Source organism: Apodemus sylvaticus, chromosome 12 (genome assembly GCF_947179515.1).
Source record: "Apodemus sylvaticus chromosome 12, mApoSyl1.1, whole genome shotgun sequence".
Classification (NCBI taxonomy): domain Eukaryota; kingdom Metazoa; phylum Chordata; class Mammalia; order Rodentia; family Muridae; genus Apodemus; species Apodemus sylvaticus.
Window position 1 is genome coordinate 80118985 of NC_067483.1, and position 20844 is coordinate 80139828.

General features: G+C 51.6%; 1 protein-coding gene across 1 annotated transcript; it reads left to right on the forward strand.

Annotated features, from left to right (window-relative positions):
• Positions 1–9000: 9000 nt before the first annotated feature.
• On the forward strand, positions 9001–17227 carry Vsig8 (V-set and immunoglobulin domain containing 8). Its single transcript, XM_052200955.1, has 7 exons — positions 9001–9049; positions 13115–13290; positions 13750–13951; positions 14085–14306; positions 15115–15234; positions 15521–15722; positions 16588–17227. Exons 1-7 carry the CDS (start codon positions 9001–9003, stop codon positions 16871–16873), a joined length of 1257 nt encoding a protein of 418 aa, XP_052056915.1. The 3' UTR covers positions 16874–17227.
• The last annotated feature ends 3617 nt before the right edge of the window (positions 17228–20844 follow it).

Sequence of the window (20844 nt, forward strand, 5' to 3'; positions counted from 1 at the left end):
TTTCATACACCTTTAGGGTGGTCTCAGCATGCTCAGAAGGCCCTTGAGCAGCAAGCCTTCCATTTTGAACGGCCACGCCACCTTTCCGTGATGGAAGCAGTTCTCTGTCCTGGAAGGAAGGGCTTCCATTCCAAACCACCACTGTGATGCCTGGTCTCTCCCGCAGGTCCTTGCTCAGTCTCTCACTTCGTCTAGTCTTGTCTTCATTCAGTCTGCACCAAGGGGGAGAGGACAGCCGCTGGGGCGTCCTGCCTGTTTACAACGCCAGGTTACAAGGGCCTGGGGCAAGAGTCCTCTTTTCATAGCACCCAAGGAGAGTCACAAGCTGCTTCTTGTGTTTCCTTTTCCTCAGGAGCCAGTGGCTTCCCCAGTCACCCTCTCTACCTTCCTCGACCAGAAGACTATTGCTTTTATACAGCTAGGTGGGAAGCTCCCTTGGATGGGGGGGGGGGGGACAAACTTCTTACTCAATGCCCTCCAATCTAGAGATGTGTATCCATTCCTTCCTAAAGGTCTTAGGAGATGTGGTGCCCAGCCCGCAATAGGAGAGAAAGCATTGGGCGCTGTCACCAATGATTCCAGTCTGCCTCTAGCTGGCACAGTGGCACCACCGATTGTTCGGTTGATGCTGGGATCACAGAATAAGCCTCATCTGGTTCAGAGGACTTTCTTTCTCAAGAATGTCAGAACCATCGTTGGTACCTGCTATTTGTCTGGCTGTCTGCAGAGCTGAAAAGAATGCGCCCCTCACTCCCCCACCCCCCTTACCCCCCACCCTCTCTCAACCCCCCACCCCTTCTCACCCCCCACCCCCTCTCACCCCCCACCCCCTCTACTGTGCAAGCTAGAGGAGGAGGAGGCTTCATTCCCACTACCACCTCCTGAGCCTACATAGAGAAATAAGAGCCATGTTCGTAGGTATAAGTCTGACATTTGACCATAGCTGCTGGGGGGCTTGCAGAGCCCACGGCCCCCTGAATGAGACAGACTGGAAAGGGTTTAGGCACAGGGAAAAAGGTCTGGCTCTGGAGGAGAGACTATAGCCAACTAAGAATGGGAAGATGGTTCAGTTTATGAGTGATGGTTTCTGCGGTTACGAGCACTGGTCTCTCCTCTAGAGGTTCAATTCCCAGCACCCACATGGAAGCTCACCCTGTCTGCAACTCTAGTTCCAGGGGATACATGGCATCAGGCATGTGTGTGGTGCACACACCTGTGCATGCAGGCAAAATAGCCACACACATAAAAATAAAAGAATCTTAAAAAAAAAAAAAGAAGCTAACCATATGTAGTTATATACATCTACACATACACAAAGATGGTTTGGGAGAGAATCAACACAAACAATTGGTCCTCTAGTCCCATTAACGTTTTCAAATTGGCCCATGATGTGGAGGAGGGGGTTTGATACCTTCTCTCAGAATTCGTGAGAGACTGACTCTTCACAGGCTTTGGTAGCCTCCAAAGCCTGCTGGCTCATCTACTAGAGCCCGGTTCTTATAAGTGGGGTAGTTCTGAGAGCGGATGGGGTCTTGGTCAGCTCCATATTATCACCTCGGATAAACCTCCTACCCGCTCTTTCTAAGGTACTTTGTGGGGTGAACTTTTTATTGCTGGGGAATGAATGGGAACCTCGCATATGCCAGGCAAACACTTTACTCTCAAGCCGTATCTCCAGCCCCTCCCTAGCCCTCTTAATGGTGACTGGCAGTGCGACTAGTTCCATACAGAAGCCAGTCACCTGGCTGAAGTAGGTGGGTCCTTCTGTGGCAACAGTGGTTGAGTCAGTAGGAAGTGGGGTGAATACAGCCTATGGGGTGGGAGTGAAGCGAGGTGGGGTACAAAAACGTGTGGTATCGAGGGCTCTTGGGTACCCCCAGGCTCAGCGATCAGGAATGACCAGCCTCAGTCTTGCCTCTAAAGGTTAGCTCTCGGCCCATTGCTCAGCTCTTTCTGCTAGGGAGACTTCCGCTGACCTTATGCTCAGAGGCACAAGTGGCTTTGTGCTTTCCTCCAAGCCACAGATCAGTCTTGGGTTTTTCTGAGAGGCTGCAGAGGGCAGTGGGAGGGGGTGGGATGGGGACCAGGAGATAAATAGGAGGTGTCTTAGTGTTGGTGCATTCTCTTTGTTGTTGTAAACCTTTTTCTGTTTGTTTGTTTTGAGTGCTCAAACTATTAGTAACTAAGTTATAGCAGGGTTTTTGGTTTTGTTTTGTTTTGTTTTTGAGATAGTCCCTCTCTACATAGCACTGGATATCCTGGAACTCACTGTGTGTACACCAGGATGTTTTCTAACTTACAGAGATCTACCTGTTTCTGCCTCCCAAGTTCTGAGATTAAAAGCATGCACCACCACACCAGGCTCAGATGCTTTTATTTATTACATTTCTATTGTCGTATGCAGAAAGGTACATATTAGTGCCCAAGAATCTCATAGCTTATTGTATGCCTCTGGAATCCATCAGACTAGAGTAGTCCAGACTAGGGAACCCAGTGGCTGAGTCAGATCTGCAAGCAGCTGTGTCTCAGGCATGCACGCCCTAGCTTCTGCCTGGCCCCTATGCCCTACCTACCCACGTGAGCCTGTTGCCAGGCCCTGCTGTGGCTTGTGTGTGTGTGTGGGGGGGGGGGCGGTCTCTGAACCTTTGCATCCATCCCAGCTGGGTATGACTCTGCTGCTGGCTCGGTGGCCTAGCCTTGTAGCCCCTGACTCAGCGGGTGCTGGGATGTCCTTTGGTGCTCCTGAAAGCCTCAGCACCCCTGTGTGGGACTTGGGTCACAGCTGGGCATTAATTGGTCTCAGTAAAAGCACTTTGAATAGGCTCAGATGAAAGGGGCTCTCAGAGTTCAAAGCTCTGCAGGGTTTTGGGGGTGAGGAAAGGTGGCAGCTGTTTAGGTGACAGAAGAAAGAAGACGCTGAAGTCTCAGACAAGAAGTCTGGGCACACAGGCTTGGAGGTTTAGGGACAGAGAGTTCCTCACTTTCTGTTCTTTCGGCCACACCCCTCCTGTTACATTCTTGTGAAGCCTGGAAGCTTCATAGTAAAGGCAACTACTCACTAGAGACCTCAGGTCCCTTCCTATCGAAAGGTGACCGGCCCACTGAGATGTATCCCAGGAAATCGTGATTTATCTGTCCTTAAAGAGTTTAACCCCTTACCTCTGCTTTGATGCCCACAACTCCTGTCCTGGTCCCCGATTTTTCTCTTGAGGCTCAAACTCCTGCATTCATTCCTATATCCTTCATGGAGAGGGTGGTCACTGTTTCAATGGCTTTGATGACTTTGGTCCTAGGACAATGGTGCAGTTGAAGTGGTGATTTTTCTCAGCCTCCCAGAAAGAGGAGGACTGCTCAGAGTCTGTGAATCCCCCCCCCCCCCCCCCCCACACCTCCACGACTGCTGGAGATTGTCTGTCTCTGGGCTAACGGGAATGAGCAACAAATCACAAGAAGGTATGGCTAGAGGAGACCTTGGAGAATTGCCAGAGTTCCAGTCTTCTTTGTAAACCTTAGGCAAATGGTTGCAGAACCCGGCGTGCGTTCCCTGAGAGACAGGGTGCCCATGACCTACCTGCTAATGGAACCCAGAGAAGTGCTCGGTACTCAGAAAGTTCAGTCCACCTGTGTCTTCCTGTGTGTGAAAGGCACAGCCCCAGCCCCACTCTGGGGCCACACTAAACAGGTTCAGAATCTCTAAGACTAAAGCTCTCTGTATCCACTCTGTATGGTGAGCCTTACGTGGGACAGTGTCGGTGGTTGGCGGGGAAACTGGGCTTTGCAGAGGCTTCCTCGGGGAAGGATTGGAGGGAGGAACCTGGAGGAGGAGGAGGAGGAGGGGAGGTTTCCTCTTTACTCTTGGGCCGGGCTTATGGCTCTCCTGAGAGTTAACACTTCCGTCTCCAACCAGGCTTGGCAGGAGCTGAGAAAGCCCCACCTTCTCTCACTCAGTTCTTTATCCAGGTATCCAGGCAACAGAAAACAACCAGGGAGGGCAGAGGGAGGGCCTGCCTGGTCAGGCTCAGTGGGAAAAGCTCGGAACCAGATACCAGCTTTCTTCTGATGCCTCTCTCCACCCCTACCTCCCTGGGCAGCTGTTTAGAGCAGGCCAGGTCTGGGACCACCCTGGGAGTTGAGGGGACCACAGCTTCTCTTTGAAGATATGTGATTGGAAAGTCCAAGGATTGAAGCCAAAAGCAAATTTTATTCCTACAAGTCCAAAAGCCAAGGTCCCACCGGATATAGAGAGATGAATTCATCACACAATCTGTCGCCACACATGGGGGCGCAGGGTGCAAGCCAATCAATCTGAGTTGTAGAATCTATCCCGAGGACCTGGCTATGATCCCAGTGAAGTACTCGTAGGGTTTGAGCTGAAGGTTCCAAGATGCTTAGTTCTCAAGGATTTTATCTACTCCATCCAAAAATAATCACCGGCAGTCACTCCTGGTTTCATTTTTCTGAATTGTGTCTGGCAGGACCCTGGCTTACTTCCCAAGCACAGAGACATAGCTCTGGCCACCTCTGGGGGTCCTCTACCGTCCCCGGGCTCATTATCATCAATAACCTTTTCAATCTCTCCTTAAACATCATCTCCACCAAGCAGGACCTTGTGACTATTATTAGCACAGCTTATCACACCATGGGCTAAGTGTCCCTTCCCTCGCTGTGTCTCCCATCCGCGGTGACACTGTAGGAGAGAAGCTGAGACCCTTTGCTCTTTCCCTGCATGAAGTCCAGATGAAGTTCCATGGGATAAAGATACAGCTGAGCTTCGTGATGAGAAGACACCTTTAGCGTCAAGGCTTCTCGGTTCTCCCTCAGCTCTGTCATTAGGATTCCACACACTCTTTACAAGGGATTCCCTCTCACCTTTGTTTGCCCTCCCAGCATTTCCATTGATGACATTCAGTCAACCACCCATGACCCTTGAGCCTCACTGAAAGTAGTGGGCCATGCCACTCTTTCAGAAGTCGAGACTGTGCGAGCCAGGTCAGTCCTGGGGTACTGCCTGATGGTACACCCGGCTCTCTGAGGCGAGCCGGTGGAAATACAGAGGCTCAGGAAGCTGGATGATGGGCCCAGAGAATTCTTGGGTCACCTGCGTTTGAAGCTATTGCTTGCAGCTCTTATTTGAGTTAAAACCTGCGGCTGCACCACTCATCTTCAGACCTTAGCACTGACAGATCTGCTCTCCTCCAGTCTGACTCTGATCCTTCCTGTCAGAACTTAGAGTGATCCTTCATCCACCAGCACCATCTCCGAACCCCTGCCCTTGGCCTCATCCAGTAGTCCTACATCTTATTACCTTCACTGAAATCTGCTGGGAAGTCAGTGCCTGCAGTAGCTCCTCGGCTTCCAGAATCCAGCCTCTCCATCACCATCTTGCTTTGAGACCCACATCATACCATCTGTCTCCCTGTGGTGATTCTTAACTCCTGCTCCGGAACCCTTCTGAAACTTGCTCAGTTGGTTAACCTGTCCCTGAATGTTCTGGGGGTGAGCTCTAGGTCTACATGGGGGCATAGAAGAGGGGGTGGAGGGGCTGGCCATGAGGGAGGCCAGTCTAGAAGGGGGTCAGGTTGTAGTTTTGAGTCAGCTAGGGGTCTTGAACCTGTAGGGAGCTTGGAGAGGGACTGGGGCAAGTCAGGTGGGGAGAGAAGAAAGAGCTAGGGGTTTGTGCGGATTGCAGAGAAGGTATTTAGGCTCCCTGTCCTTCACAGGGATCGGGGTTGGACTGTACAACATCTCCGAAGCTGGCTCTGATTTCCTGTCGCATCTCTTCTATCCCTCACAGTCTCTGTTCACTCGTTTCTAGGTCTTTGTCTTTAACTTTGTATTTCTGTCCGAGAATAGAAGCAAGAGCTACTGTCCTCTGGTGGCACGGAAGTCCAAGATTTTTCTGATGTCAGCCTGGACCTTTATGGGATCTGAAAGGGAAGTGGGTGGCGTGGGGTAAAAATGGGAAGTTTAAGGCGGAGACAGATGGTGTAGGAAAGGCAAGGGAAGATTTAGAGCAGAATGCCTCTCAGGAGTGGGACCCTTGTCCTTTGCTGAGACAGAGGCCTAGAGAGCCACTGGGCTGCAGGCCAATCCAGGCCAGTCTCAAATGTGGGAACACTAGACTGGCTCTATGACTGGTATCTTTTCCCCTCCCCCAACTCCCCCTCCCCCGCAAGGCATAAGGCAGGGAGGTTGACAGCTTCTTTTACGGGCTCCAAATTGCAGGCAGGTGACAATTAGCCTTCAGTAGGTCAGGGGGGACCAAAGATGATGCTGTCTGCCTTGTCCAGCTTTGAGGGACTCTCTGTGATCCCCTCAAAAGTACTTTTTCTAATAGGTCCTTATTCTTCTCCGGCCCCTCAACCTCAACCTCTCCAAGGCTCCACCATCGGATCCCTCCCCAGAAAATCTCCCTGATGGGCCTCATCGTCTGGTCCAGTCTGGCGACAGAATCCACTGGTTACTCATAGCTTCCTGCATCTGTGAGCTTCCTCAGGCTGTGAGCAGGTGGTGGAGCAGGACTTCAGAAGTTACATTTGTTATGGGATTGAGTTGCTTCATGCCCTCTCATCTGGGCTCGAGCACGCTTGAATCCGTCCCTCAGTCACTGGGTACATCACTATGCACCCCACTACTATGCTTCCAGAGCTGAGCCAAACCTGGATTTAGCAGGTGGGGGCTGCTATCTTTCTATATCATAAAAATCTCACTTTTGATTACACCTTTTCACTCGCATTTTAACCCCAGCCACATTCTGCTGACTTAACTCCCAAACTCAATTCAAATTCACTTGTGACAAATCTTAAATCAACTTCAGCCTGGCCTTTGAGTTACCTCAACCTGTATGCACACGCAGATCTGCGGATGACACTGAAAACAGACTTCTTACCATAGCACAGCGTCCCGCCTTAACTCGGAGCTGCAGCACCCGCTGCACTTCTTGCTGCAATTCTAACCTTAATACTGACCTTAACGTTAATTCCAACCTCATATCCGACCTCAGCCTCATTCATAATTTCAACTAACCTCAAACTTAACCCCAGAGGCAGCCATTACTGTGCATTAGCTCAGATCTAGAGCACTAATGGATCCCTCCACGCCAGTTCAGTGGAACCACAGGTTCAGCCTTTCTATTCGTTTTCCCTCTTCCTGGTCCTGTCTGCTTCCTTCTCCACTCACCACTGGCCTTCCATGCTTCCCTCTGATGTGTAGTAGTAGTCTCTGATATGGCTACCAGGCTCTCTTTTGGACCACTCGGTACTGAGTGCCAGGATGCCTGGCTATCCCTAGTTGGCCAGTAGCTGCAACTGAACTGAATCTTTGTTTCTCTGGGCTTCTCTTCCCCTACCTGTAGAATGGGGATAATGACCCCTGTTTTTCCAAAGGCTCAGGACAACCCCATAAATCTCAAAATAGATAGGGAAATAAGGCTCATCACTGTGTACATCTGGTAGGCCCCGGAGCAACCTGTTATTGTTGGTAGTTTGGGTAAAGGGGTTTGGAACACAGCTGCGTGGACTCAGTGTGCTTCCTTATTGTCCTGTCTTATTCTTCCAAGGGGTTGGGTCTGAGTCCCATAACTCTCCTGAAGACTCTTCCCCCTCTGCCCTTCCTGAGCCCCAGGTCAGTAGTGGAAAAGGCTCGCTCAAGGGCCCAAGCTGTTAAATGAGGTTCCTCATAACTTGCATCCTATTTGATAGTCCTGGAATCCAGAGAAGGTTAGGGAACTGTCCTGAATGCATGGACCAGCCAACAGTGCCTGGCCTTCCCCCTTCTGCTGGCTAAGACCCTCCCACCCTGCCTAGAACTGTGCTGGCTTGGTCACTGTGATGGCTGGCTGCCCAGTAGACAGTCCAGGCTTTGAGGGTCTTTGTTCTTAGGGGATTCTGACTCCAATTAACACTGGGCCTACATTAAACCTTCAGGGCCTGGCTGAGATACCACGAAATTCCAGAAGAAAGCTCACAGAGGGGCCCAGTCCTTCTCCCACTGGCATCCCTGTGAGAGGTGTACACACTCACATGACCTCCTGTCCTGCCTACCTCAAACATGCCCTCACAGTGCACAGTCCCTCACTACCCCCACAAATCCCATCCCTCTTCTTCAGGCCTTCGTGAACTGATAGAGGTCTGTGTGGGAGGTAAACCCATCATAGCATTTCCTGCTCTCTGGGATCCTTAAACTTTGGGGATGATCTTCATGCCAGCAAGGATGGAGAAACAGTAGTGTGGGAAGACCCTACCTATTCTTACACCCCTTGCTTTCCCTCTTCACCCAGGAGCTTCAGGCCATTTAAAGGGACAGAGGAAAGCTGCATTCCTGTAGCTCCTGTTACCTGGGCTTTCCTCCCAGGGCCCAGCAAGACAGAGGGATCCCTTCTCTGATACATTATCTTTTAAACCTGACCTGGAGCACAAGGCATGCTTGAAGGGATTGGGACCCCGGAAATCTAGGTCTGCAACGTGCTTGAGTCTCAGGGCTGACTTTGGTCCATGTTAACCCTTCAAATGCTGGTCAGTCTTCCTCCAGAAATCTGGCTTCTCCTTCCTCTTTCCCACTTCCCCCAGGGAAGTGGCAGCCGATGAGTGGTGAGAGGAACTCCGTGGACGCTGGAAAATGGGGCGACTGTTGTCACCCCGAGGACTTGGCCAGGAGGAAGTGGAGGTTTAACAGGTGCCTAATTACAAGTCCCGCTGGTCACCCTGCACCACTCTTGGGACAGGGAAGAGCTTGGGTGAGGGCTGGCTAATGCCTGGGTAGGCCATCCTGTCACCCTGCTAATTAGGGCTACCTGGGCTCCTCCCCAAGGCGGGGACCAGGCCCCCTCCCTCCTATAGAAATAACTCCGGCTGCTTCTCAGCCTGGCACTCATTGCACCTTCCTGCCACCCCGGGCAGTGTCTGGGCCCTCCGCTCCCCCTCCCTCCACCTACCCCTTCCACCCACCACCACCAGCCCACTGGAGCCCAGCTCAGGTGGAGGACAGACCAAGCCTAGAGACATGGGAGTTCGAAGAGCGTTCCATCTGCTTCTTGTGTGCCTGAGCCCAGGTATGGGGCTGGGCAGGGGCAGGGATACCCGGCATGACACCGAAGGTCAGGGATGCTCGTGGGCTTGCAGAGGAGCCTCACGGATGAGCTAAGGGGCACTGGTAGGGAGCATCTGCCTTCACTTTGCTGACACTGATTTAGATACCGCCGAGGCGGGGGCTTCTCCCCAGGAGATCCCGTACCTGAAGGCTTGGGGCAGTGTCAGTCTGTGTACAGAGGCTTTGAATAGATCTTCATGGTAACTGACAGCCCGTGTCGCTCATATATTATTGTGTGCAAGGTGCCTTTTGTGCTGTTCCCACGCTGGGAGCTGGAGACAGGGCTTACTTGGAGGTCTGGAGTTAGTTGTGGGAACTGCAGGTGGGGTTGGGTGTGCAGCGGCTCTGGGTGGGGGTGAGGAGGAGCCTGCCAATGATCTGCTTCCTTTAGACAGTCTGTGTGCTCTTCCCAGTGGAAGGGCCAGCCCCCTCAAGCCAGAGCCTTGGGCAGGAAAGCTGTCTGCCTTGAAAGGGCTTCACATGCTGGGTTGTTTCCATCCTAGCTAGTAAGAATCCAGGCCTGGGACCTCCGCGCTGCACCCCATGTGCTGAGAGCCCACAGGTGATGCCTCTTAGGCGGTGAGGCTGAGAAGATGTGGAAAGGACAGATGGGAGGCTCCCAGAGCCCCTTCACCTCTCTGGGGCACTCGCGGAAGGCAGGGCTTGGCTTTGAACACTATGGCGGCCTGCCCGGCATTGGGCAAGTCCTGGCAAGGGACATTCTATTGAGTATTGCAGAAAATAGCATGGAGCCCCTCCTGAGGTGGGCGGGGGGGGGGGGTGTCCTAGATGTAGGATGATGGGTAGAAGAAGGCAAGAGGGAAGGGGGGCTGTTTCATCCTGTTTCTGTGTGTGGCAATATGCATGCCTTGTGTGTGTGTGTGTATGTGTGTCCACGCATGTATGTGTGTGATGGCTAAATATCTAGCAAGATGCCTGCTGCTCCCTTTGCTGGCTTTGCTGAAAGCCCCTTGGGCAGTGCCCACTTAAGGAGCCGAGGCTGTGCCAGGAGAGCTGGGATATCTCCGTGTGTGGTATATGGGTGAAGGTATGCAGGCTCAGCGCTTGCTGCGTGAAGTCATGTGTGCCAAAACTTTCTCTGAGCTGCCCTTGTCGTCTCTTTCCCCCTTTCAGTTTGAAATTAGCTCGAGAATTCAGAATAGGTTTCTTAGCTGAAATCAGACACTTACTGAGGAGGTGTCTTTCTCCACAGTCAGCCCTGGAGACTTTATAAGGAACAACCACCAGGTCCTTGGACAGCCTCTTGGACTTCCCCCTGTTTCTCTCTCCTCAAGTCCTAGCACTCTTTCCTATGCCTGCTTTCATCCCGATTCTTCCCTCAACACAGCCTCCTTTTTCTCTTAAATTCCCTGGAAATCCTTTCCTGGTGTCACAGCAAGATAAACCAGCGCGATATGCCAAAGGGGTGGGAGGAGGTACGAAATGGCTGGAACCCTTGGGAGGAGCCGTTTAGGGAAACATCTAAGGAGACTGAGGAGCGAGGGTGAGGCTCTTTGGCCTGAGACAATTGAAGCAACAGGGTAGAGTCAGTCTGTTCTGGCGCAGGCTCTCCCCCTTCTACCCCAGCCCCTATCTCTGAACACTTACCCTCCGCCGGGCTGCCTGGCTGACCTCCGAGGTGCAGGTTAAGGGAATCCTCCCTGCGTCAGCGTCAGCGGTTTCCAGTGGCTCATCCCCAGGGTGGAGGCTCTGCTCTCAGCAGAACTCTGGCTCATCCCTGGCTGGCTTCTCAACGCCCCAGGATCTGGCAGATGGCATCAGGATCCTTATCTTAGGAATGAGCTGGTATTCTCTTGGCCTAAGGCAGGAAGAGGCATCTCCAGGTCCCGTTAGAGTCCCAGAAGCTAGGCCGCCTGTTCGAGATCAAGTTGCAGTCTTTTCAGGTCGTCAAATGTATGGGGGCTAGCCTTGGTTTAGAGGGGGGCAGGTCCAGTGTCGGCTTAAGATGTTGGGGGACATGCGAGGCCCTTGCTAGCTTCTCCAGAGCCAGGAACTGGAGAACACCTGGAACTCAGGGCTCCTACAGATGTGTCTGGTCTTGAATGGACGCGCAGGAAGTTACCAGAGCATGCAGTGGGTGTGTCCTAGACTAATGTGTGTTCTGTTTGCCCGTAACTGTGTGTCTGTGTATAGATCCAATAGTTTTTGTGTGTAAGAAAGAGGAGAGTGCATGGGCATATATTCACATTTTGAGGACTTGAAAGAACTTGCCTGTGTCTATTTGTTTTGCCCAGGATGGTGTGTACCTGCGTGTGTGTGTGTGTGTGTGTGTGTGTGTGTGTGTATGTGGGGGGGAAGGGAGTGGGGAAAGACTCCCTGAGATTTGGGCCTGGGATCCCAAAGCATGTTTACTCAAAAGGGCCTCCACAGACATGCTTGGTGAGGGCTTTGTGGAAGGACTGCTTTGGAGACTGGAGGTAGGAGCGGAGTGTCTAGGGTGGAGCCTGGGGTTCACTCCCCCCCTTATCCTTCTCTAGGTCTAACCGGTTGGGGCCAGAGCTTGCCTGAGGCTTCAGGGTAGGGAGGGAGAGGAGCTCAGTCCTAAGCTTCCTGATCCTGGTTCCAAACCTTGGGCTCCCCGCTCTGACTCAGTGGCAGGAGGGGCCCCAGTGGGAGCAGGCAAGTGGGAGTGGCTTCACTGGAACCACACGGTCACACAAGGAGGACACACAGTCTACAGTGGTATATTTAGCTATACAAGGATCATTCTACAAACAAAACAAAACAAACCTGCCCCAGACAAAGACATGCACATGAACAAGGTCAGGCTCTAGACTGGAGCTGTCCAATGTCAAGTAAAGGCACATACTGTCACTTAGAACACTCATATAGTCAGACACGTTATCATACACCACACACACACACACACACACACACACACACACACACTACCACTACCTCTACCACCACTACCTCCACCACCACCACCACCACCACCATCAGCACCACCACGATCAGCATCACCACACCAGCATACACAGCTATAGTTTTAATTTTCAGGATGGAAAGAGGCCTGGAGTCATGTATCCACTCTTCTGCTTCTGGCTAGAACACTTCACTTGACCCAGATAGAGCCTAAGCCCAGCCCATGCAGGTGGCTTTTAAATAGCCTGTTTCTGCCAATAAAACATCTAATAACTCTGGGTGTTTCACACATGAACACACACACACACAAATGCGCACACTATCGTATAAATATGAAGGTAGCTATCCTACATGGTCATGTACATGAACATCTTTTCAGCTGTAAAGACTCATAGACAGATAACACACATTTGAGTATACATAATATATATTATATCCATACATGCAAATACATGAATACAACACAGGAGCTCTGTGTATGTAAACAATACTCAAATGATCATCTATACAAGTCTAGAATATATAGTCTAGAATATATACACAAGTTCTCAAGGATGCCCAGAGATGAATAACACACACACACACACAGTATTGCTTATGCTAGTACACACACACGTACACACAGTATTGCTTATGCCAGTACACACACACACACACACACACACACACACACACACACAGTATTGCTTATGCTAGTACACACACACATATACACAGTATTGCTTATGCCAGTACACACACACACACACACACACACACACACACAGTATTGCTTATGCTAGTACACACACACATACACACAGTATTGCTTATTCCAGTACACACACACACACACACACAGTATTGCTTATTCCAGTACACACACACACACACACACACACACACACACACACAGTATTGCTTATTCCAGTACACACACACACACACACAGTATTGCTTATTCCAGTACACACACACACACACACACACACACACACACACAGTATTGCTTATTCCAGTACACACACACACACACACACACACACACACACTCACAGAGTCCCTCATTCCTATGGAAGCCCCACTGAGATCCTGCGAACAGGTAGCAGTGGGGTGGAGACTAACCACTAAGCATTTCTATTCTCTCTCTCCACTTCGCCAGCACTGTTGTCTGCTGTAAGGATCAACGGGGATGGCCAGGAGGTCTTGTACCTGGCAGAAGGTGACAACGTGAGGTTAGGCTGTCCCTACATGCTGGATCCCGAGGATTTTGGTCCCAATGGTCTGGACATTGAGTGGATGCAAGTCAACTCAGAGCCCTCACATAGGGAGAATGTGGTAAGTGTTTGCCACAGGGTTCTCCGGATCCTATGGCGTCAACTTGATGGGAAGCCAACATCCCGAGGGAGAAGGAAGGCAAAGGAGGAAACCAGGGCCTTGAACTTCCTCCAAGATCTCTCAGGGAATGAGGCAACAGGGATAGGAGCCATCCAGCTGGGAGTCAAGCCAGACCGGCTCTCTACCTCCTTCTACCCCATATCAAGTTGTCGGGGGTGGCGGAGATTGAGTGTGGGCCCTGCCTTTAGAAGCTTCCAGTCTGACCTTCCATTTCTCCAGACTATCTGATCCCATCTGCTGTCACTCATTTGGTAAGATGGTGCCCGACACCATCATATGCCCATTTTCAGTTGAGAAAACTGAGTCTTAGAGAAGGTCAGCGAATTGCCCTCGACAAATCCCACACCCTTCCTTGGCTGGGTTTGTCCCAACATCTCTGTTTTCCTCTCTGCTTCACAGTTTCTTACTTATCAAGACAAGAGGATCGGTCACGGCAACCTCCCGCATCTGCAGCAGAGGGTCCGCTTTGCAGCCTCAGACCCCAGTCAGTATGACGCCTCCATCAACCTCATGAACCTGCAGGTGTCTGACACAGCAACCTATGAGTGCCGGGTGAAGAAGACCACTATGGCCACCAGGAAGGTCATTGTCACCGTCCAAGGTATGACCAGATTCTTCCGGGCTCCCCCTTTCCCCAATCTGCACTTCAGAGTCAAGCGCAGATTGGCCGCTGCTGTGAGCCTGGCTCGGGCTTTTGGCTTCTCCTGGGCTTATAATTGCCTGCCTTGTTACAGCACGTCCCGCGGTGCCCATGTGTTGGACGGAAGGCCACATGTCAAAAGGCAATGACGTGGTACTGAAGTGCTTTGCCAACGGAGGCTCTCAGCCCCTCTCCTACAAGTGGGCCAAGATCAGTGGGCACAGTCATCCCTACCGAGCTGGGTCCTACCACGCACAGCACAGCTTCCACTCTGAGCTTTCTTACCAAGAGTCATTCCACAGCTCCATCAATCAAGGTGAGGGGGCCTGACCGAGGGAGAGTGAAAAAAAAAAGTTAGGGGATTGGGAAGTGGGGGCGGGGTGGGGGCTGGCAGGGGACTTCTAGGGTGTCAGACCCAGCACCCCGGTGAGAGGCTGCTTGTTTGGGCAAGTCCAGGCAGCTGTTATTGAGGGAAGGAGAGAAGGCGCAAATGGAGTGCCAGTCTAAAGCAGCATGGGTAATTTGGAGAGCCCACACGGTCCAGGCAGAGCTGGCCTTGAGTCCTGGCTAGGATGCTGATTGGTAGAAAATCTCAGGCAAGTGGCTTAACACCTCTGTGGCAGATGAAAAAGGGAATACTTACTGGGAACTGCCATCACTAGCATGAGAGGATTAGAGAGGATAAGGAGTCTGAGGCTCCTAGCACTTAAAGAACTGGAATAACATCACCACAATGAAAGAATTACAAAGCTACAGGGTACCCCTCCCCCCCAATTCCTCTGGTCTAACTCTGTCTTTACTTTTCAAACCAGTGCTGAGCCAGAATGTGTTTCCCTAAGGTCACAGGGAGTTAATGGCAACTCTGTCTTCTTTCTGAGAGAGGGGTCTTTTCCTCGTTTTTTTTTTTTGTTTGTTTGTTTGTTTTTTGTTTTTGTTTTTCTGTTTCAACAAGGGGAGCATGGGTCAGCTTTGGAGTGAAGCAGACTTGGGTGTGCTTGTATACACGTTCCTTGTTTTTTAGGGTGGCACTCCATCCTCCACCTCACAGGGGCTGGGCAGGGTAGGAGTTCTCGGAGACCCCTATTCTCAGTCTCTGTACCCCTCTGATGCTCTTCCCATCTCAGGCCTGAGCAACGGAGACCTGGTGTTGAAGGGCATCAACGCGGACGACGATGGGCTGTATCAGTGCACAGTGGCCAACCACGTGGGCTATAGCGTCTGTGTGGTAGAGGTGAAAGTCTCAGGTGGGTACAGCAGCCCTAAGAATCCCCTGGCTTGGGGGTTGGGTGGGGGAGGAGGGGCTCGGGATTGGATTGCAGGTATCTAAGATCTCTATTTTGGAACCTCATCTGGTCTCAGTCGCTGTCAGGCGAGGCCTTTGTTTAGAGTATCTGGAAGTCACCTACACTTACCCTCCTTCTCACAGCTTCCTCACTGGGCATCCCAGGGCCTGGGTTCTTTCCCACAGACATCTGCCCTGGCATGCATCAGGCTGTCAGAAGCCTGATTCCCCTCCACTTCTCTCCACAGACTCCCAGCGCGTAGGCATGATCGTCGGCGCAGTGCTGGGCTCCCTGCTCATGCTGGCCTGCCTGGCACTAGGCATCTGGGGGCTCATCTGCTGCTGCTGCGGAGGCGCCGGGGCCGGTGGTGCCCGCGGTGCCTTCGGCTACGGGGTCGGCGGCGGGGTCGGCGGAGGGGCCTGCGGCGGCGACTTGGCTAGTGAGATCAGGTAAAACCTGATGCATGCTGCATGCTGCTGCACGGCGGGGGACCGGCGCCCTGTCCTCTTCACCCCTGCCTGCCATCGGCCGGCTGGGAACCCCATTCCAAACCTGCCCGCCATCGCCATGGAGTGCTGGGACTTCAGCATGACGACCTGCCCACTCGCCGCATGGCTTTTCTGTCTTTCTCCCTTCCCGCTCCAATCTTGACCTTTGCTCCTTGCTTTCCCCTTTCCTTCCTGTCGTCTATGCAGCCTCCAGTCTGTTTGGCTTAGACTGTAAGCTCCTGGAGGGCAGGGACCATGTGTTTTCACCTTTCCCTTGTACTGCGCCGGCAAGAAGCTCAACATGCCTATTTAAGAAGCGTTAACACCAATAGTGCTAATAACTTATATTAGAAGCTATCTAGAAATAAAAATAGAACAAGAATAGCAGTGCTAATGATTGCATGCCTTGGGGACAGAGGAAAAGAAGTGCGAGGGACAGGAGGCGAGGAGAGCTTGTCAGAGTTCAGGGTGAGGGTCAGTCAAGGAAAGGAGGGACACAGTTCCCGGATCACTAAGGCTCCCTTCTAGCCAAGCACTAGAAAGGGACAAAGGGCCACCTGACTGTGGCTGCCCTCCATGAGCTGGGACACTCGAGGCCAAACAGGGTGTGAAGGGTGGGGATGGTGGCACGGGGGCGCTGCAGGGTCGCTGGCCCAGGAATGTGAAGAAGGGAGAGAAAGTTGAGGTTCAGAGAGCTAGAAGTGATGGGACAGGCGGAGGGGGGCGCGGGAGACGAGAAGTTGCCAAGAGCCCCCAGCTCTGCCCAGGCCGTGCCAACGCCGCGCCGTGGAGGAGCCAGCTCACGCGCCCGCCTGTTGTTTTCCAGAGTGGACGCCGAGGCGCCCGGGTGCAAGGCCAGCGGGCGCGGCAGCCGCGTCACCCACCTCCTGGGGTACCCGACGCAGAACGTCAGCCGCTCCCTGCGCCGCAAGTACGCGCCTCCGCCCTGCGGCGGCCCCGAGGACGTGGCCCTAGTGCCCCGCACCGCCTCCGCCGCCTGCGAAGCGGGTCCCTCCCCCGTCTACATCAAGGTCAAGAGCGCGGAGCCGGCCGACTGCGCCGACTGTGCCCAGGTCGAGCAGCGCTCGTGCAAGGACGGCCTGTTAGTGTGAGCGCGCAGCACCGGGCTGCGCCCCGGCTGGGAGGCGGTTGGGGGGCTCTCCGCCCGCAGCTGGGGACAGATTCGGGCCCGCAGACCCGGCTCTCCTCGGCCACCTAGCGGTGGTAAGGGAATTTCCCTCTGAGAAGCCAAGCAGGGGCAGAGCCTCCTCCCCTGAAGTGGGAGGAGGAGGTGGTGGTGGTGGGGACAGAAGAAAGACGGTTCAGAGTCCTCCGTCCAGGGAGAGGAAGGGAGAGGAGAGCTGTCGGTGTCCCAGAACCGCAGAGGTACAAGCCAGGTGTCCCCAGCCAAGGCAGAGGGCCCCCCAGCCCTGGGTAGGTGGATGTCAGGGCTGAATTGTTCTGTGTGTGAGATCTGAGCTCTGAGGCAACAGTGTTAGCACAATAAAGAAGCTTAAAGATTGACGTCGAGCTGGCTGTCCCGTGTTCCTAGGAGGGCTGGGGAGGGAGTGGGGAACCTTGGTAGGTTGACCCGTGCTTCCTTACCTCCTATCCTATCCGAACCTTCTGCTTCCCCGTCCTACAGGGAAAGCCACAGCTGGGAGGGGGGCATCTAGTCCTATCACTTCACAATGTGAATTGGGGAAACCGAGGTCCTTCAGAACGGACTTTAAAATTCCAAACCCATTTCCCCCTTTTTATTCTATTAGAGGAAACAAACGGGAGTGGTGGGGTGTTAGAGGTGACCTGCACACGTTCTCTGCATTCTCTCCTCCTCTCCACCCATCTACCTAATCTGAACTTCTTTATCTCTCCCAGGTATATGCCTCCCTTTCCAGCAGCCAGGAAGGGATCTAAGCTCATTCAGACACTGGAGTAGGAAGACCCAAGGATATCTAGTTCAGCCCTCTTTGATGGGAAGATTAAGTTTATTAGACACCCACTAAGCGTCAGGTGCTTTCGAATAGTTGATTATACTTACCTCTTTAGTTCTGAGTCTGTGCACGGTTCCTATCTGACACAGAAGAAACAGAGTTTCAGGGAGATTATTATATCTCAACAGAGGCAGACAAAAAGGCAATAAGTGAAGCTTTGGTTGACTTCTAGACATCAGGTTGTTCTGTGTTAGCTGACTTCCTTCTATAACATTCCCGATGAGGGCGATCCCAACCTCTTCTGGCCAGAGTACCTTTAGCAGCAGCTCACTGCCTCCCAAAGCATGAACTTTTGGTTGTCAAGATGAGTTGGATGGGAGACAGGTCTGGGTGGAAGAAGAGGAGGATCAGAGAGCCAGGTTGGAGAAGACGGTTGGTGCAGGAGAAAGACTGAGTAAGCCAGGCGGTGGTGGCACACACCTGTAATCCCAGCACTCTGGGAGGCAGAGGCAGGCGGATTTCTGAGTTCGAGGCCAGCCTGGTCTACAGAGTGAGTTCCAGGACAGCCAAGGTTACACAGAGAAACCCTGTCTAAAAAAAAAAAAAAAAAAAAAAAGGAAGAAAGAAATAAAAAAAAAGACTGAGTATGCAAGAGAGAAGGCAGTTGGTACAGAGAAGAGATGGAACAGACAGAAAACAGGAGACCATTGAGCCAGGAGAAACTGAACTGAGCTGGAGAAGACAGTATTAGGAGACAGCTAGAAGAACACACAAAGTAGTGAAAGAAAAAACAAAGAAAGGCTACAAAGACTCATAGAGCATTTTCTTCTATTGACCGTGTGCAGCTTTTATTCCTTGCTCCAAGATCTGCTCGTGGGGAGCCCAGAGCATCCTATTTCAACTCAGTGACCTCTGGTGGACCACACAGTTGTATTTCACAAAGGACGCCTGTCTGGTTAGTGGGTTAAGAGATCTTCAGAAGTTCATAGTACTTCAAGGCCAATTAGTTCTGCCTGCCTTTCCCAGCTTGTTGAGAGCCTAGACTTGTGTTTCTCTTCTCCTCAAAAGAAATTGCTCACCCTAATCATCCTTCTCCTGTTCCATACACACCAGCATAAAGTAGGTGTGTATAAGGCTCAGAGTATCCTGCCAGGTAGAAAATAACCTGGAAACCTCTAAGATGGCATGGGGTGGTGGGCAGTGTTGTCTATTCTGCCCTGACAGTGCTTGGCAAGATAGATGAGAGAGAATGAGTGCCTGGGCAAAGGGAATCAAAGACCACGTACCTAAAAGTTGTTGGGGTGTGGGCACTGGCTGTACAGGATACAGGGGGAGAGAGTTAAGTAGGGAGGAGCAGAGAACCTGTCAATCACCTGGCCGTGTTTATGAGAACATTTCAAATGACTTATTCATAGAGAGAATGAGCTCTTCAGCAGGGCCCAGGGCCCCGGCACACTTTTGCCCTAAGGCAGGTGACTGATAAAGCTGACAGGGGGAAAGGGTGTTTACACTCTGAGGAACTGCCAGCCCTGCCTCCTGCAAGGTGGTGAGGGGTTGAGGTAGCCATGTGGCTTACAGGTTGTGGGGAGTGACATCCCTTTTTACCATTCTGGAAGTAGGGGAGCCATGCTGACAGAGATTTAGCTTTCACCTGAGCTGTGGAAATTGTGAGGCTCTGGCAAGCCTCACAATCCTTACAACAAGAAGTAGCAAGAGAGGTTTCAGTGAGTTTCTGGCAACAACTCCTGTTAGGACAAAGCTGGGACGTGAAGAAGTTTCTAAGTGTATAGGAAAGGAAGCTTACTTTTCAAAAGAAAAAAAAATGATTTTCCTCCTTCAAGAACACCTGGATCTTTCTGCCCCATTTCTTCTGTGTAACCTGTTGGATATGGGCAGAGATATGGGAGAAAGGACACATACGGTGACATACATTGAACAATGGATTTGGGATTAGGCCAGAAGGGGCTGGGGTCATAGAAACTTTGATTTGTAGTATTTATCTTCTGTGACATAAATATTCCCACAGTTCAAAAACCAAGCTGCTGGCATGATGTTATTGGCCTGGGGTTGGGAGAAATGTTTGAGATGGTATACTGTTGTACCCGCAATTTAGATGCAGTAGAGAAAAAAAATAAAGGTATAATAATAATAAACAAAAGGATGGATAGCAAAATAACCCCAAAGTGGTGAAGGTTCGGGTGCTTAGCATCCCTATTTTGATACAACTCATTTAATCATACTTTTCTAGGAGTTACTTTCTATGGACGGCCCTGTTGGATAGCTGGCTTGCAAAATTTACGTTAGTCAGCTTTGATTCATGACAACAAAGTTCCTGAGATAAGGAGTTTTGAAAGAGGAAAAGCTGATTTTTGACTCACAGTTTTGAAGATTTCAGGTCATGGCTGCTTGGCTCCCTTGTGAAAGCATGCTAGAGGAAGATGCTCATTCCTTAGAGTTGGAAAGCAAAGAGGAAAAGCAAGAGGAGAAACGGGGCTTGCCTGAATGTCTTAACTTCCTTCCACTGGCCTTACCTTCTAAAGGTTCTGCCATCCCCAAATAGCAGAAACTAAAATCAAGCAGGTAACACTCAGGGCTGTGGTGGTCCCTGGTCCAAACAGCAGTACTAGGCAAATGATCAGCTAGGCACAGATGCCCCCTCTGAGAGGAAATCTTAAGACAGTTCTGATTTACTGCTGTCTTGTCTGTCCAACTTAAGACACTTCTGATTTATCCCTGCCTGTCCAGAGACACAAACAGCACAACGTCACCTATTTCCGTTCCTCTTTCTGGTTCTGTCTTTTGCACCATTTCCCAACCTTGCCAGGACTGAATTCTAGTTCTTTGGCTCACCAAAGAACGATGTGGATGACCAATATCTCCCTGGTAACACAATCACTCTCATGAGAGCCATTAGAAACTCAATTTGGCATCTGCAAGATTTTCATGAATTTTGCCTCCCAGTGCATCTGATGGTGAGGCATCTCTGTAGAATGCTTCTGAGTCTTACTACTCATCCCCTCTGTACCCCTCCAAGCTCTTAGAGGGCAGGGAGTCAATTCTCAAGCCCATGGATGGATGGGATCCCATGAAACACCCAGGTATTCCTCCAAGAATAACCGTGACCATGCAGGCAGGGCAGACCATTGCAT

Excerpts from the sequence above, each read along its gene's own strand:
- Vsig8 (XM_052200955.1), top strand. The coding sequence starts at position 9,001 with ATGGGAGTTCGAAGAGCGTTCCATCTGCTTCTTGTGTGCCTGAGCCCA. Across the intron at positions 13,952-14,084 it reads GGTCATTGTCACCGTCCAAG|CACGTCCCGCGGTGCCCATG; the intron begins GTATGACCAGAT and ends GCCTTGTTACAG. Across the intron at positions 15,235-15,520 it reads GGTAGAGGTGAAAGTCTCAG|ACTCCCAGCGCGTAGGCATG; the intron begins GTGGGTACAGCA and ends TTCTCTCCACAG.